The sequence below is a fragment of the Bubalus bubalis genome, chromosome 7 (genome assembly GCF_019923935.1).
Source record: "Bubalus bubalis isolate 160015118507 breed Murrah chromosome 7, NDDB_SH_1, whole genome shotgun sequence".
In the NCBI taxonomy this organism is placed as follows: domain Eukaryota; kingdom Metazoa; phylum Chordata; class Mammalia; order Artiodactyla; family Bovidae; genus Bubalus; species Bubalus bubalis.
This window is the reverse complement of record NC_059163.1, coordinates 108,853,122-108,872,069: the sequence shown is the minus strand read 5'-3', so window position 1 is coordinate 108,872,069 and position 18,948 is coordinate 108,853,122. Positions and strand designations below refer to the sequence as shown.

At 34.8% G+C, this 18,948-nt stretch overlaps 1 protein-coding gene, 1 long non-coding RNA gene and 1 other non-coding gene across 27 annotated transcripts in view; 2 read left to right on the top strand and 1 right to left on the bottom strand.

Annotated features, from left to right (window-relative positions):
- The window catches only part of CCSER1 (coiled-coil serine rich protein 1), a 1,462,911-nt gene that overhangs the window by 694,833 nt on the left and 749,130 nt on the right, over positions 1-18,948 (top strand). For 24 of the 25 annotated variants that reach the window (XM_025290710.2, XM_025290711.2, XM_044946320.1 and 21 more), the window contains exon 8: positions 4,744-4,827. In XM_025290710.2, the coding sequence (XP_025146495.2) occupies positions 4,744-4,827 (84 nt within the window). Of the gene's footprint in view, positions 1-4,743; positions 4,828-13,118; positions 13,181-18,948 lie in introns of all 25 variants that reach the window. The other variant, XM_044946333.1, reaches the window with a different exon arrangement.
- Positions 751-2,307, bottom strand: LOC123334534. Its single transcript, XR_006552543.1, has 2 exons — positions 1,805-2,307; positions 751-949 (listed from the first exon to the last, which is right to left on the bottom strand). It is a non-coding gene; the product is annotated as an uncharacterized LOC123334534 (long non-coding RNA).
- TRNAW-CCA lies at positions 18,500-18,572 on the top strand. Its single transcript has one exon. It is a non-coding gene; the product is annotated as a tRNA-Trp (tRNA).

Sequence of the window (18,948 nt, the reverse complement as noted above, 5' to 3'; positions counted from 1 at the left end):
CCTTTATTTTTTGATCTTTTGACCTTTCCACTTACCAGAATGAGGCAACAGCTTGTAAGTCATAAAGTAAAGCCCTCCAGAGAAAGGACCAAAAGTCTATAAATAGAGAGTCATGATGACTCAGTATGAATTTTGACATGTTTTTGTAAATATTAGCCAAGAATTATGTTTATAATTTTACCTGAAGAATTATGTGAAGATTCATGAGTTAGAAATTATTATTTAATTTTTTAATCTGCATTTCTAATTTCAGCATAAGATAATTTTTGAGATGATTTACAGTATCTGCTTGCCTTTAATTTCTTGGAACTTGATTTCTATTCATACATGTTTCAAACAATGAGGTGATTCTAATTCAGGCAAAAAATAAATGATAGGAATATATGGGAGTAAAGTCAGCTAAATGAATTTGGGGCAAATTAACCAAATATTCATGTATCTGGCTTTAATTTTCCAAATTTAGAAAATAAAAGTAAAATAAGATAATTTTTAAGAAACTATTACATCTGTATTTTTAATTCTCCTGTATGTTAAATACTGAGAATATATTTATATTACACATGAAATAAATTTGAAAGTTACAATATATATAACTTTAATCACAAAAATCATACTTTAAATCAAAAAATATTTTTAAATTAGCTGTATATATTTTATATACCTATGAGTCATAATTCACACTAATTCTAATTATAATAATTTAATTTGCCCATATGTTCTGATGATCTCTATAACAAATCATCCCCAAACTTAATGGCTTAAAACTATACTTTTATTTTGTTCACAATTTTACAAGTCAGGAATTTGGGAATGATTTAGCTCTGGCAGTTATGATGAGATACTGGTCAGAGCTTTGGTCATCTAAAGACTTCACTAGGCTAGGTATGTAGATGACTCGTTCTCAGGATCGAAAGTTGATGCTGCTGATGCTGGGTGTGTCCTTAAGAGGCTGTCAAAGAAAATGAAATGTAGTTTGTACTTTTTAGCATGACTGCTGTGTTCCTTCTACAGGGGAGGAACTTGAGAGGTACATTCTAAGAGACCATCCTGGGAACTTAAATCTGATCTTGTTCTGAGAATCACACAGAATTACTTCCATTGTATTCACCTGGTCAAGCAAGGCCATAAGACCAACCCATATCCAAGGAGAGAACTTTAGATTCCATCTTTCATTTGGAATAGTAGCAAACGATTTGTAACCCCTTTAATCCACCATATTATAAGTTCCATATTTATGAATAATTATGGAATTAGGAAATCTAGAATTGATTTTAGTCCTAGAATCAGTTATATTTGAGTGAGAAACAAAGGATGCCATAATTATTCAATTATATACTTTCATAAGTAATATGCCTTTAATTTAATGTAAGGTTAATTGGTTACATTAGCCTGTATTAATGGATGTTAATAGCATTATTTTAAAAACCAAGAATATTAAAATCTAGTTAATTGTACACACCAAGAGAATTTCTAACTAAATAGAGCATTCTATCAAACATGTCCCAGAATTTTGCACAGATAGTGAGAATATTGAGGGAATACTGATTCATCTGAGAGTAGCTTTCATTTAAGTAACTATTGTTTAAAGGTTTCATCTTGTGTGTTAGACAGATACACCTATGAATTTTGCCAAAAGTACATATAACAACCAAAAACAGAACTGTAGGTGGCCAAGATTCATTTGCAAAGTCATTGATAAAGACCTTTATAATGTCTTTGGCTTCTGATGTCATATGATAAATTAAATTTATGTTTTAATATATGTTATTCCTTAAGTAAGTGCAAATGGTATATTAACACCTACCTGATTTAAAGCTGTGAGATTAAGAACTTCTTGAAAAAACTTTCCAGAGCTGGGGGGAAACAAATCAGATAATTGTGTAAAGGCAGCTTGTTTTTGGAAAATAATTTTGTTTACAATTTCTATTAGCCACAATATAGGTAAATCTTCATTTTAAATGAATCCATTGACAAAATATCAATTAATACACAAAAATATTGTATAACATTCAGCTAAAAAGCAGTAGATTCAGGCTAAGGCTCAGATTCTCTTTCAATAAAGGACTCACTACCCAGCTGCAACTCCTGTAGTTAGCTAACTGCCTCTAGCTGAAGTCAAGCTCAACACTGGGTGGTGTGAGACAATAGATTACCAGCAGCAGCTGAGATCTAGCTCATGTGGCAGCTCCCAAACAATGACTGAACGGGGAGTGGGAGGTGAACCCACCCACTTTCCTTCCACAGGGCATTCCTCTCATAGGCAGTCTTGGAGTTGGAGCTCCTGGTTTAGCTGGTAGAGGATTTGTCAGGTATGAATCATGGTCCACTGTTCCCCTTTCCCAATTCTGATTCTTCTTTTCTTATCACATAGCTTTATTTTTTAATATATCTTTTAAACCCTTTAGTAAACCTTTGGTACTTTTAGGGTTTCCCTGTTGGCTCAATGGTAATGAATCTGCCAATGCAGGAGACACAGGTTCAATCTCTGGGTGGGAAAGATTCCCTGGAGAAGGAAATGGTAACCCACTCCAGTGTTCTTGCCTGAGAAATCCCATGGGCAGAGGAGCCTGGTAGGCTACAGTCATGGGTTGCAAAAGAGGTGAATATGGCTTAGCATTTAAACAACAACAATGCTTAACCCTACCTCAATATTTGTTTCCTAAAAAAACAACCCTTAACTCTACCTAAATATTTGTTTCCTAGAGAAAAGGTGATAATATTTTATTTTATGAAGGGGATTAGTTTTTCTTAAGTGAGGTATTAGGCAAGACTGGAAATATGGGAATATAAGTACTAAGCAGTAGAGTTTTTGTCAGAGTTTATGATAATAGGAGATCTCCTATTATCAATAGATCTCCTATTATCAATCTCTACCATAATGTCCATGGAACTCAAAGAAGTTAATTAATGAGCAGGAAGCCACAAAGAGAGTTTAGTGAAGTACCCAGAATTTGCCCTTAGATACCTCTGATTCTAAGAGACATGATTTTATTACCTACCTTTAAGCCTGCAATCTTTTTCTTTGCATTGTCGAGCAGGCTATGCCTTTTTACCATTAACATTGTAACATGTAAAATTTAGACTCTGTGAAAATAAATATTAAAATGTTGAGTATAAAAAAATAATAAAATGATGAGTATAAGTTCTATGAAAGCTCATGATTAAGGGGAAGAAACAGGGCCACTATGAAATAAAAGTGACAGAGATAATTAGCATCTCCCAGTCAACTGGCTGTCTGAAAATGAAACGAGGTATTAGTAAATTTGAATCATATATTCTGTATTGCTTAGACTAAAAGTAGAAATTAGCACCATAAGAACTAGAATAAACAAATACTGTTTTCTCTAATTCATTAGCTGTGTTCTTTCTTGTCAACTCAGATAAAGATCTGCTCAAGTGGGTTAGGGAAACAAGAAAACAACCCTTGAAGTGTTTAGTGTTGTACGAAATGATGGGTGATTTAGACACTGGGAAACATGACTTCATGCTCTGTTTGGAATGCCTCCTATATCATGAGAAATTGTGGGCAATAGAAGCATTGCAGCCCAGAGATACGCCTGTGTAAAGCAAAAAGACATGAAAGAAACCATGTTCTGCAGCTTTATTCTGTAGGAATGAGCACAGGTTATAAGAAAGTTGGAAGTGAAAACATACCATTCCAGAAATGTGCAAGTAGTTGAGAATGAAAGGCACCATATGTTGTGCTAAAGAGTTTTGACTTTTTTTTTCCCCCCCTCTGAAAGAAATGATTAGCTGTTACATTAAGAAATGATGTAATTAATTCCCATTTAGGAAAATTTCTCTTGCAGATGGGAAAGGTGATAGACATAGAACCAGTTCAGAGACTTACTACAGTAAGTCAGATATGAAGCAATGGATACCTAGAGTAAATCCATGAGAAATAGAAAGGAGTGAGTTCAAGAAATACCCAGAAGATTGAGATCAAAGAATTGGGTACCAGACTGGGATCAGATTGTGTATGAGCTGAGAGTATGGGATGCTTTTCTGGCTATTTTTAGAAATAAGATAACAGGAGGAATACATGGAAATAATTTTTGAAATAGGAAGACCATGAAATTTTAGTTGGAATGTCTATAGGATGTTGAGTGTATGCTCAGTAAATAATTATATTTGTGGGCTGAAGTTTGGAAGATAGGTTTAGATTAAATATTTATAAGTAAGTTTCCAGCATAGAATAATAGAGGTCACAGATGTGGGTGTACTGTATACATGGAGACTGTGACTGAGGGTTCACGCAGAGTGACAAGGTTAAATACTCAAAGACAGAGCTCTAATGAAAGGGAAAAATGTTACAGAGCTATCATTAAAGATAAAGGCCATAATACAGCCATTCATTTGAGAATGAATATTTAATCATAACAGGAAAAAAGGATAAAGTATCTCTTTTGAAGTATAATTACTTTTATCCCACTGATTATGTATGCACAAGAATAGGAGGACAGAATTTAGGATGAATCCCTGATTTCTGTCTTAGTCCGATTTCCCTTTGTCCATTTTGTTATCTATCAGAAAAATGTGCATATATATCATATATAGCATAATATCTTTTAATACATTAGTTTGTTTTGAAACAGAGTATATTATGGAAAACATCAGATTGTAGAAGAACTTTGTTTTATTAGTCATATGCAGTTACCTCCCACTGCGTGCAACTGACCTTTCTTATCAAGAGTGAAGGGAAAGGGCTAAATCTATTATTCTGTCTCTTTGATGTTTTTACAGGATATAATGAAAGATGAATGCTCAATGCTGAAGCTGCAGCTGAAAGAGAAGGATGAACTAATTTCCCAACTTCAGGAAGAACTGGTAAGTGTGAACAATAGTTGTCCCATGGGTGTATTTTCCTTGCAAGGCTATTTGCTCTAAACAGTTTAACTTATTTATTAACACTAAAATTGTTAGTGACTTATAAACTGTTAATGATTCAATTTGATTATAAATTTTATAATCCTACAGTAATGAAGATTTGATGCTCTGAAAAGAGAATGTTTGATAATATGTATTGAACTTTATATTATTCCAGAAATAGATTACTGACCCAGAATTAGGTATTTCAATTGTACCTATCAAAAATTGTGAAGACTAAGGCCACATTTTATTTTGTAAAGTGCAAGACTTAAGTCCATACTGCCATACCTAGAGACACAGTCATGTAATATGAAGTAAAGTATGGAGTAATTTTGCAGACAAAAGCCAATTTTACTTAAGGTTACCAAAAATCTGTTAACCTAATGAGACTTTGTTAATAAAGACATGTAAATCCCCAATTATCTAAAAGCTATACACAAACATGATATTGTAGTTCGTGTTTTCTGGTTTTTTTTTTTAAGATGTGACATCACAAATGTATTAAATCATAGTTTTATAAGATGAACGCACATTTGGTAGGTAAGAAGAATAGCAGTGGGCATTATTTTTTAAAGTATGTGCTGTCAACAAATATGATATTACGTTTATGAATAGTATTTTGTAATATAACACATTTAATCTGGATAGAAATAAAGAATTCTCGAAAACAAAAATGAGAAAGTAATGAGAACTTAAAAAAAAAAATTGAGTTCTTAAGAATACCAGTAAAATAAAGACATACAATAAGAGGCCCTGACTTCTTATCCAAGATCGAGAAAACAAACTCCAGTCAATGATGTTCTTTATGATGATTTAAGATTTGATGACTTTAACAGTGATGTATTATGTAATTATTAACTACAATTAAATGACAAAACAATTTTCTAGACCATCACGCTTCTGAGAACTTTTCTGAGAACACATTAGTGAGATAGCAGACAAATTTAGAGCCTATTTTATTGACCCTTGACAACTGATGACAATTTTACTGACACTTGACCTTTAGATTGTGGTTTCATGACTGGGTTTAATGCTGATCATCAGTCCTATGAGCGTATTATTACCACTGCAGAAAATGCATTAACCAGTACTTAAAATAGTAAAAGCATTACAGACAAAAGGAGAATATCGTACATTACTGGGAATAACCTTTGATAAATTTGTTTATAATATAAACTTTATTACATAAAACATTGCTATATATAACCTTGTAAGTATATATTATGTAATCAAGGTTTGAGTTGAAGAAAAACATATATAGACATTTATGAATGGATGCAGAGAACTATGATTTTTAACACAGCAGAAAATGTTTGCGCTTTGTCAGATAATGCTTGTTTTGGATAATGAATGGAGAAAGAAGTGTCCATTTTTCCCTGCCTACACTGAAAAGAAAGAAATATACAAGAAATCAGATCTTTATGTGTTGAATGAAATGAGAAGGAAAATGATTACCTCCCGAGCCCTTGTCACATAGCTAGAATTAAGATAATTTAGTACCCCTCCTACCAAAAATGTCCTCTGTTGGTTGATCTAGTAAAATGAGACACAGGTGTTTCTTTAAAAAAAAACAAACAAAAAACTCGAATTACTAAAAATTGACTTAGCTTCTAAATTTTCTTAGGTAACTGTCAAGGTACCATTTTAATTTTTTGCTATGCAGTTTACATAGTCATCTTAACTAGTTCACCAGAGGGCAATGTTAACTTTTGAAAATTGTTTGTTTCATTAAGAAAACCTGCCTAAATAAAAAAGTGTTTAGATGATTTAGGAATTTAAGGAAGAAGAAACAAAAATCATCGTTAGAACTGGACTTGGAGCATGGACAAGGTGGCAGTAACATCAAAGTAATATAAGCCACTTGAATCCATTGAATACCAGGTCCTAGCATTTCTAATTCTGATAAGTAACTTGTGACATTTTGACAAAGTAGACATTGAATTTAACTTTTCAAATTTAAATAGGTAAAGTATAAATTTCAAAACATTTTAGAAGCCAGTTTCCTATACCCTGTTATAGTAGTCACAATCTGTAATAATTTAGTTTAGCTTTGTTTATTATGCTTTTCTAATTTCTTAACCACTGCTATTATCATAAGCAGTTTTCTATATATACACTATAAATCAAATTTTATGTAATTATACCAATAAGGAATTTATATTCAACTTAATAAAATTTTATTATTTATATTGTTTATAATTATTTAGTCACACTTTGATATTTTCAGGAGTTTAAAGAAGTTAGAAGCCCTAACTAAAGAGCCTGGGGGCAAAATAAATGTTTTTATATTACTTTCTAAATTTATTTTTTATGGAGGTAACATTGGTATATAATAGTTTACATGTTGCATGTGGACAACATTACGTTTCTGCTTCTGTATAGACTGCAGTGTCCTCCCCACCAAAAATTTAGTTTCCATCTGTCACAGTTGATTCTCTGTATCCATTTTTCCCTTTCCAACAGCGTCTTCACCTCTGGTAACCAACACTCTGTTTTCTATGTCTATATATGTTTTCATTTGGTGTGTTGCTGCTACTGCTGAGTCTCTTCAGTCGTGTCCGACTCTGTACGACCCCATAGACGGCAGCCCACCAGGCTCCCCCGTCCCTGGGATTCCTCAGGCAAGAACACTGGAGTGGGTTGTCATTTGCTTCTCCAATGCATGCATGCATGTTAAGTCGCTTCAGTCATGTCCGACTCTGTGCGACCTATGGACACCAGCCTACCAGGCTCTCCCATCCACAGGATTTTCTAGGCAAGAACATTGGAGTGGGTTGCCATTTCCTTCTCCGTTTGGTGTGTTAGGGTTTGTGTGTGTGTGTGTGTGTGTGTGTGTGTTTTAACTTTGTTTCTTAGTTTTTTGATATTCCACATGTATGAAATCATATACTATTTGTGTTCTCTGATTTTTTTTTTTACTTAGCATAATACTCTCAAGGTCTGTCCATGCTATAAATGGCAAGATTTCATCCTTTTTTATGGCCGAGTGATAGTCCGTTGTGTACATATGCCGTATCTTCTCCATTCATTGATGAACACTTAGTCTGTTTTCATATCTTGGCTATTGTGAACATAAGAGGAAATTTATATTTTTGAATTAATGTTTTCATATTCTTGGGATAAATACCCAGGTTTGTTTGCTCACAGCTTGAAAGCTGATAATCTGAGTGGCAAGTGTCAGTAGAAAGGAAAGATGCTATAATCAGAAAAGCGAGCTATCTGGGGAAAAGGTAGAATTGTGTCCTGAGCCCATGGTAGAGAGTTCCTGATTTTTTTTAACTGCTTTGTTTTTCATTCTTTTTATCTAAGAAAAGAATCAACAGGTTAGACAAGGCATAGTGTGAATGCAGAAATTAAGATAAATTGCCTAGTAATCTCATTCCTGTAATTTTATTTTAAGGTTAGAGGGAAACAAAAATGGACAAGCAGGAAAGGGGCAGAAAAGCTGCTTTCAGGTGGGATAACTGGAGCCTGGTAGTTAACTTTTTTGTGGAATCTCCATGCTATTTTCCATAGTGGCTGCACCAACTTAACATTTTCACTAACAGTTTAGAAAGATCCCCATTTCCCCACATCCTGTCTACAGTGTTATTTCTTGCCTTTTTGATAATAACTATTCTAACAGTTATGACATAACAACTTACTGGGGTTTTGATTGGCATTTCCTTAGTAAACAATGACACTGAACTTCTTTTTCTGTGCCTATTGGCCATTTGTATGTCTTCTTTAGATAAATGTCTATTCAGCTTCTCTACCAATTCTTTTTAATTGGATTGTTTGTTGATATTGAGTTGTATGCTAACCTCTTATTGGTTATATGATTTGTAAACTTCTTCCACTCAGTAACTTGTCTTTCATTTTGATGATGGTTTCATAATGCGAAGATTTTTAGTCTGTAGTGCAGTTTGCTGATTTTTCTTTTTATTTCTTGATATGTCTTCTTAGGCAAGGGAAAGATATTGCTAGAACTAATGTCAGTGTTTTGCTTATGTTTTCTTCTAGAGTTTATTGTTTCAGGTCTTATATTCAGTTGCTTGATCCATTGTGAGTTTTATGTGGTGTAAGGTAGTGGTTCTAGTTTTTTTGTGTGTTTTTTTGCTAGTAAGATTTGTAGAAGAGACTATCCTTGGTTCATTGTATGTTCTCTGCTTTTTGTCATAAATTGTGACCCTATACTGCTGCTACTGCTGCTGCTAAGTCGCTTCAGTCGTGTCCGACTCTGTGCGACCCTATAGACGGCAGCCCACCAGGCTCCCCCGTCCCTGGGATTCTCCAGGCAAGAACACTGGAGTGGGTTGCCATTTCCTTCTCCAATGCATGAAAATGAAAGGTGAAAGTGAAGTCGCTCAGTCGTGTCAGACTCTTAGCGACCCCATGGTCTGCAGCCTACCAGGCTCCTCCGCCCATGGGATTTGCCAGGCAAGAGTACTGGGGTGGGGTGCCATTGCCTTCTCCGGGTGATCATACACAAATGGGTTTAATTCTGGGCTCTCAATTCTGTTCCTTTGATCTATGATTTTTTTTTTTTTTTTCCTGCCAGTACCATGCTGTTTTGATTACTATGGCTTTGCATTAGTTTGAAATCAGGGAGTTGGGTAACTTCAGCTTTGTTCTTTTTTCTTGAAATTACTTTGGCTATTTGGGGTTGTCTTTGGTTCCATGCAAATTTTAGAATTTTTATTTTATTTCTGTGAAATGTCTTTTGGATTTTGATAGATTGCGATCTGTATTGCAATTTGAATCTGTAGATTGTTTAAATGTCCATAAAATCTAAAGCAGTGTTGTGCTCAGTCACTCAGTCATGTCCAACTCTTTGAGACCTCATGGACTGTAGCCTACCAGACTCCTCTGTCCATGGAGTGGACAAAATACTGGAGTAGATTAACATTTCCTCCTCCAAGGGGTCTTCCTGACCTGGGGTGGTGGTGAGGGGGCGATCTTCCTGACCCAGGGTGGTGGTGGGTGTCTTCCTGACCTGAGGTGGAGGTCAAACTTGTGTCTTCTGAGTCTCCTACATTGGCAGGTGGGTTCTTTACCACTGTATCATATGGGAAGCCCCCATGCTGCACTTGATCTTAGTCAAAAGGCCAAGAAGTGATGTTAGCTTTTCCAATTCATGAACTCAGAATATCTTTACAGTTGTCTTGAATTTCTTTTAATATCTTTGGTGTGTAATATCTGTCCTCTGCTGACTCATTGTTAACATACACAAGTACAAAGGATTTTTGCTCTAGTTCCCTGCAATGTTATTGCATTTATTATTCCTGTGTGTGTGTGTGTGTGTGGAATCTTTAGAGTTTTCTGAAAAGAAAAATCATATCACCTATAAAGTGGCAATTTCACTTCTTCATTTCTTGTTTGGATGTGTTATTTTTTCTTTCCTAATTGCTCTGACTAGATTCAATAATATTTGAATAAGAATTAATGAGAATAGTCATACTTGGGTTATTCTGGATTTTAGAAAAATAGCTTCAGTTTTTCACCATTGAGTATAATATTAGCTGTGGACTTGTCATGTATGCCTTTTATTGTGTTGAAATATGTTCCTCCTATAATCTTTTTATTGAAAGATTTTTATCATAAATGTATATTGAAATTTTGTTAAATGCTTTTCTGCATCTACTGAGATAATACGGCTTTTAGCATTTTATAAATGTAGTGTTATCATTTAAGTTTAGTTTTTCTTTAGTGGAAGTTAAACTGCATCTTTAAATAAATCCTACTTCATCATGTCATGTGATCCTTCTAATGTATTAGTGTGTTTGTTTTGCTGATATTTTGTTGAGGACTTTTAACGTCTATGTTCATTGGAGATATTGGTCTATAATTTTTATGTGTCTGATATTAATATCATTTGGTAACATGAGTTAGATTGAATTCCTTTTCGAAGTTTTTTTTTTTTTTTGTGGGGAAGTGTTTGAGACGGATATGTATTAAATCTTTTAATGTTTGATAGAATTCAGCTGTGAAGTTGTATAGTCTTGGGTTTTTGTTTTTGGGGGAGGTTTTTGATTACAGTTTCAACTTCTGTACTAGTGATCAGTCTATATATTTCCATTTCTTTATGATTCAGTCCTGGTTATTTATGATTCAGTCCTGGTTATATGATTCTAAGGATGTGTTCACTTATTCTAGATAGCCTCTTGTATTTCTGAGCTATCTTAAAGTTTCTCCTCTTTTCTGATTGCATTTACCAGTGTTTTCTTGCTTGCTTTCTCAATGGCTCTAGCTACATTTGTAATTTTTTTCAAATAACCAGCTCTTAGTTTGAATCTTTCATATTGTCTTTTTAGTCTCTATGTCATTCATTTTCACTCTAATCTTTATTTCCTTCCTTCCACACATTTGGGGCTTTATTTGTTCTTTCTCTAGTTCCTTTAGTTACTTTTCTTGTTTAGATTAGAGATTTTTCTTGTTTCTTGATGTAGACCTATATTGCTATGAACTTCTCTCTCATTATCATTTTTGCTGCATCTCATAGATTTTGGCATGCTGTGTTTCATTTTCATTTGTCTTCAGGTATTTTTATTTTTCCTTGATGGCTTCGTTGACCCAATAGTTGTTCTGTAGCATATTTTTCAGTCTTCTTTTATTTATGACTTTTCCAGACTTTTTCTTATAATTGATTTTTAGTTTCATAGCATTGTAATTAGAAAAGATGCTGGATTTCAATATTAAATTTGTTAACCTATGTCTCAACATATAGTCTTATCCATGAAGATTCCATATATAGTTGAAGAATGTGTATTCTGCTGAATTTAGATGGAATGTTCTGTTTAAATCTATCAAACTCATTTAGTCTGACATTTAAGGCCGTTGTTTTCTTGTTGATTGGATGACCTATCCATTGATGTGGGTGAGGTGTCTAAAGTCTCCTCGTACTATTGTGTTGCTGTAAATTGCTCTTTAAAAGGTCTATGTGTAATTCTTACACATATTTTGATGCTCATATATAGAGTGTATATATATTATTTGCTACATCTTCTTGATGAATTGTCCCCTTTATGATTAGATATTGTCCATTTTTCTCTTTCATTACCCTTTTTGTCTTGAGGTCTGTTTTATCTGAGTGTAGCTTTATTGCTTTCTTTTGACTGGCAATTACTTGGAATATCATCTTTGATTTTCACTTTGAGCCTGTTTGTCATTTGGCGGTGAGATGTCTTCTGGAGGCAGCATATATTTGGGTCTCGTTTTTAAATCTATTTAGCCACTCTGTTTTGAGTTTAGTCTATGTTCATTTAGGGTGATTATTGAGGACTTAGTACTGCCATTTATTTTATTTTTTCTGGTTGCTCTATATCTCTATTGTTTGTTTGCTTATGTTTTTCTGTATGACCTTCTAGTTTGATTTTCAATGATGATTTTCTCCATTTTGTAATATTTTTTTTCATGTCTCTGCCCTAAATTTGTTTTCTGGTTACCATGAGGTTTGTATAAAATATCTCAGAGATAAAACTGTCCTTTTCCTTCTAATAGCATCTTACTTACTTTGCCTGTATGGATTCCGTCCTTTTCCTCTTCCTCTTTTGTGTTTGTGTTGTCTCAAATTATCCTTCTTTTAATGTTGTGAGTTTATTACCAAATTGAAGTAGCTAATTTTTCCCCTTATAACCTTTTAGTACTTAAAAACCTACTCTGATGAGAGTTGCAGTTTTCTGATTCTATTACCTTACTCAAAGTTGTGTGTGCATTTTGCCTTTTTGTTTGTGGTAGAAGAGCTCCTCTAAGCAGATGTAAAACGGGTTTAGTGGTGAACTCCCACAGCTGTTGTCTGGGAAGGTCTTTTATATCTGAATGATAACTTTTCTGAATATTCTTGGCTGACAGTTTTTATCTTTCAATATTTTGAGTATGTCATTTCACCCCTTCCTGGCTTGTAGAATTATTGCTGGGAAGTCTGCTGATAGACTAATGTGGATACTTTTGTAAGACACCTTTTCCCTTTATTCCTTGACTGCCTTTAATTTATTTTTCTTTGTTACTGACTGCTGACAATTTAAATATAGTGTATCCTGGTAAAGGTCTTTTTGTACTGAGGTTATTAGGTGCTCTCTTAACTTTATGGGCTTGCATTAATACTTCCAGTTCCTTCTCTAGGTTTAGAAAGTTCTCAGCTAGTACTTCTTTAAACTCTCTAATCATTTCTCCTTCTGGATACCCATTACCCTAATATTTTCCCTTCCTGATGGAGTCAACTCTTATACAGTTTCCTCATTTAAAAAAATCTTAATTCTTTCCTCATGTAGGCTGTGTGCTCACATGATTTTTGTTGAGTGTATGTACACAGAGTTGAGGAGACGGAGAAATGGTATGTAACTTTTGTTTCTTCTTATAAGAGCATTGGGCTTCCAAGGTGCACAGTGGTTTAAGAATCCACCTGCCAATGTGGGAGATATAAGACACATGGGTTTAATCCCAGGGTTGGGAAGATCCTCTGGAGTAAGAAATGGTAACCCACTCCAGTATTCTTGCCTGGAAAATTCGCTAGACAAGGAGCCTTGCAGGCTATAGTGAACGGGGCTGCAAAGAGTTGGACACAACTAAGCATGCGGCATGTGAGGGCACTAATCCCATCATGAGGACCCAGCCTTCACGACCGACCGTGTCTAAGCTCAAGCATCTCACAAACACCCTCATCTCCAAAAGCCATCACACTGGGTGTTCGGGCTTCCCCCCAAAAATCTGAGAGAGATACCATTTAGTCCATAGCATGTATGGTTTGTGTCAATGTATATTTAATATTAGCAAATAAAAATGAGGACAAAGAATTCTATTTATTTTTCTACATTAAATGTGCAGTTTAAACATTGTTCTTTCTCTGCTCTGTTACACTGGTTCAGTTTTTCTGTCTGGGTAGGTAGACCTTCAGTTCAGTGCAGTCGCTCATTCGTGTCCGACTCTTTGCGACCCCATGAATTGCAGCACGCCAGGTCTCCCTGTCCATCACCAACTCCCGGAGTTCATTCAGACTCACATCCATCGAGTCAGTGATGCCATCCAGCCATCTCATCCTCTGTCGTCCCCTTCTCCTCCTGCCCCCAATCCCTCCCAGCATCAGAGTCTTTTCCAATGAGTCAACTCTTCGCATGAGGTGGCCAAAGTACCTTACAAAGCACAAATATACTTAAAAACTCAATTTTTATTTTAGATTTATATATTGGTATTTGAGCAAGTATTCACTGAATTTCTAACATGAGTGTATTTCGTAGCTATACTTCAGTTTATCCCTTTCTATTCTTTTTACAAAGAAACCAAAAAAAGTGGCTTAAGATGTTTGGAAACTATTACCCCTGAAAATGTATATCCTTTACATCAGTGAGACTTCCTGACTTTTATTTAAAACAGATAATCATTTGTACATTTTAGGATTTCTTAGGGGATATTAAGTATTAGAGTATCAGTGTTCTAGGGTTGTATATGAGGTAGGACAAGTAATTGGAGAAAATGAGGAATATAGTTTGGGGGAGAAATTTTTGTCATGATAAACAGGAAGGAACTAATTCTTACATGTCCACAGACATGGAATAAGTCAAATAGCATTTGAAATTATATTAACATTAAGAGCATTCTCTCACTGAAAATATTTCAAATGTTTTTACTTCCTTCTCCTCTCCCCTATAAACTTATATGCATTTTGCTGAGCTTGTTGAAGGCTTAGTGATTTTTTTTCCTTTGGTTGGTTTTCCTTTGAAACACCTTGCTTTCAAAAGAATTATTTGTGGCATATTTACAAATCCTTAACAACAGTGTTTTCTGTCAAATTACATATAGCATACGGTTTATTATTACAGATCACTGTTTCCATTCCTGATCATTCTCCATTTTATGGTCTCTTTTGCCTCATTTATGGATTGATTAGAATCCTTTCCCAGGTATTAAGATGGGGTATTGAAGATGTAGTCTCTAAATCTTTGAATATCTCTTTACTAAAGGTTAGGAAGTGTGCTGCTATAGATTGACTTTCATCCTCCCCCTACACCCAACCCAGTTTGTGTATTGAAGTCCTACTTCAGTGTGACAGTATTTGGGGAATGCTTTTAGGAGGTAATTAGGTTAAGTGAAGTCCATAAGGGTAGAATCCTAATTCAATAGTATAAACAGCCTTGTAAGAAGAAGAAAGAGAAATTTTTCTCTCCACGCACAGATGCTGAGAATAGCCATATAAGCATACAGAAAGAATGCAGCCAACTGCCATTCAGAAAGAGCTCTTACTAGCACCTGACCATACTGGCCCCCTCATCTTAGATTAATCAGCCTCCAGAACTATGAAAATGTTATTTTTTTGCTTTTTAACCCACTCATGTTTTGTTGTAGCAGCCTGAGATAAGACAGATAACATATCTAAGTATATTATTTTTTAGGTCTTGGTCCTTTTTCCTTGTGTAAATAACATTTCGTATTTTTAAACTCAGATGCTTCCCATGACATTTTTTCTATCGTTTATCTAGGTATGTGGCATTATTTTTTTCTTCTGACTGCTTTTCAGTATACCTATTCAACTCATTCACGTCTTCCTTCAAATTATAGACTTTTTTTCCTCGTGAAACCAATTTCCATATTTGGTCTCAAAGATGTATCCTTTAGGACCCTTTTTTTTTTTCTTGGTGTTGAAGTGTTTTGTCTTTAGCTGAGATTCCTTCCGCTAATATTCTAATTGACTAATTTGATTATCAACAGTGATGACACTTCTGTAATCTAGTAAATGTTCACATTCAGATGCTTTAGATTATGTACTGTTGACTGTTAGTATTATGTTCATTTGTTATGTCGTATATAACATTTCTGCTGCACAGGAAGTGGGCTGTCCTTCATATTATGCTTCCTAGTCCTGTGAAGATTCACTGTTGTTTGCTTTTACTTATTTCTCTTTTCGTGCTTAGTTACAAGGGTAAAATTTTTAAAAACACTCTAAATGGCCAAAAGCCCAATAGAATCTCCTTCTGCCGGCTATGGACAGCAAACAATTTGAAGGATATTTGTCATCGGTTTTCTTTTGTGATATTGTGAGGTTTCCTCAGTTACATATGTTAGAACACTGTTGGCCAATCTGAGTTATTGCTCTGCAGTTTTCCCAACGAAAGCATCTTGTGGATACTCCTAGATGAGGAAACAGTCAAGTATTGCCCTTCTGCTGGGGTTGGATATTTTCCATCAGCACTGTTGTCTCCAGAACCTTTTGATTTCTCATTCTTGCTCAGAATATTAGCTGCTAGTCTCATTGGCTGCAGTTCAGTCAAGAGGAGAACAAAGTCTTGAGCTTGCTTTCTTTTCCCAACATCCCAACATGTGGGAGAACCTGAATTCTCCCACATGTGTCTCTGTGAGCTTTACTTTCCTCCCCAACCTCTGATTCAGCTTACAAGTTAGGGTCAACTTCAGAGAAGATGGTGCAGAAAATTGTGTTCAGGATACTGTTTCCTCTTGAGACTATCTTCATGCATCCTCTGAACAAACCCAAAATACCTGTATTATGTACTCTTCCCCTCTATAATTTACCTCTCACCAAGAGTTCAGTGGCTGCCACATTTCATGAAGCCCCAGGACATGTACCAGGTTTGGTAAACTTTACTTTGGATTAGGAGATGAATAGAGCAAAGGAGGAATTTCTTCAAATCATCTTTCTGCAAGCTTACCTTTCTTTAAGGGAAGAGTGAACAAATGTAGTGAAATTAAATATTAGGATACAAGTACGTAAACTCATTGCCTATGTAACTAAATGTAGCTTTTTTATTTTTTCTGGCCTGAATATTTCAATTGTCAAATAATGCCATAATATTAAACATAGAAAAAAAAAAAACACCTGACTATTCACCAAAGGTAAATTTGGTAAATTATAAGCATTTATGTAGCTTTAATATATATTATATATATTTACATGGCTATATTGTTAAATTAAGTGGTGGGAATTTTAAATTATATGATAAGATGATATAATGTAGGTACAAAGAACATACAATAATTATCTTTAGGTAATATGAGTATTCAATTTCCATTATGAACTTTGAGCCTTCATTTTAATGACAAATTGATATTTTACAAACATATTTTACAAAGAAAAAAATCCAACATCTCTTTAGAAAAGAAAAATTGGGGTAGAGTTTAGTGGTTTTCATCCTGTGACTTTTGTGGTTCGGAATGTCTTAGTCTGCTCAAGCTGCCGTAACAAAATATCATAAACTGAGTGGCTTAAACAACAGACAGTTATTAGTTCAATGTTTGGGGTTTCCTTCCTGGCTTACATCTTCACAAGTCTTTCGGTGCATACATAGAGAGCAAGGGTAGGGTGGGGAGGGGAAGGGCAGAGATCCCTTGTGATTCTTCCTCTTTTGTAAGAGCACTGATCCCATCATGAGGGACTCACCCTTATGACCTAACCTAAGCCTAATAACTTCTCAAAGTCCCCACCTCAAATACCATCACATTAGTGGTGAGGACTGCAACATATGAGTTTGGTGGGGGGTGGGAGGAACATATACACTTGGTCTGTAATAAGGAAAAATGAATATCAGTGAAGTCATGGAATTCAACCCCTTCATCACAACCACTTAATGATAGCAGTTACAGATTTACTGTTTTTTGACTATCATAATTCTCTATCAGATTCTAGTTAACATAATGTCACATCTGAGAATAAAATCAATCACAAAACCCAATAACCTGGACAAGATGACTGCTGAGGGCTACTGTGAATAATTAGATTAGAGTAGGAAATGAAATGGTGTGACATAAACTTCACTGAGAATTTTTCAACATGCTGATTGGGCAGGATATTAATTAACTGAAGGCATGGAAAGAACATCCATCAGAGTAAAAACTGAGTTTGTTTTAAATAATATTTGGTTATATATGCATTTTGTTGGTTTATATTGTGGATATATTGAACTTTTTAATATTAGAAATACCCCTCCCATTCAGCTCAAAGATCTGGGAATTTCATAAATTTACAATTAAGGTATTTAATGCATAAATATAGATTTAGACCAAAAGTCTAAACATATGGCTGAAAGTGAGAATACTTAATCAGAATCAATTATAATAATGAAAACATTAAAATAATTGCATATTAAGTTTAACTTAATTATTTAATGATACAGAGAAAAGAAATATTTTTCTCACTTAAGAGTAAGTTTTGAATTTTTAAAGCTGTTTAGTGAAGGTCATGTTGAAGAATACATTGTAATTTTAATATGAAGTTGAGAACACTGTAAATGTTACCTTTTTGTGCCTAAAATAAATCAGAGAAAAGAAAAGAAAGTGAAGTCGCTCAGTCATGTCAGGCTCTTTGTGACCCCCATGGATTGTAGCCTACCAGGATTTTCCAGGCAAGAGTACTGGAGTGGGTTGCCATTTCCTTCTCCAGGGGATCTTCCCGACTCAGAGATCGAACCCGGGTCTCCCGCATTGTAGGCTTTTACCATCTGATCCACCAGGGAAGATATAAATCAGAGGAATATATAAACATTGATGGTGCAGTGTAGACTTGTGTCTTATGAGGACAGATTTCCTTGTAAATTATTATTAATCTTGTAACTGGTTTGAGAAACCTTATAAATGCTTTGTACACTGTGGCTGAAGAGTGTCCCTCATGTATCAGAATTGAAGAGAGTATATTTGGTGCCTATGGGGCTTCCCTGTGGCTAAGAGGTTAAAGCGTCTGCCTCCAATGCAGGAGACCCAGGTTCAATCCCTGGGTTGGGAAGATCCCCTGGAGAAGGAAATGGTAACCCACTCCAGTATTCTTACCTGGAGAATCCCATGGACGGAGAAGCCTGGTAGTCTACAGTCCACGGGGTCGCAAAGAGTCGGACACGAAATTCATTCAAAGTATTTTTAAGTAAGTTGAAGATAATTTACAAATAAAAATGTTAGTTGGTGCTAAAAATGAAGAGTGAGATTTAATTGTCCTAGTTAGAATTGATATACCATGCTACGAATTTACTGCTTTGTTTTGCCAGTAATTCGGATGCCTGTTACTACAGGAAATACTAAATGAAGTCATATATATATTAGACAGTAAATTACATATAATTTATAAGTCTAAATTTTTATAACCTACCATTTCAAACTCTCCTGTTT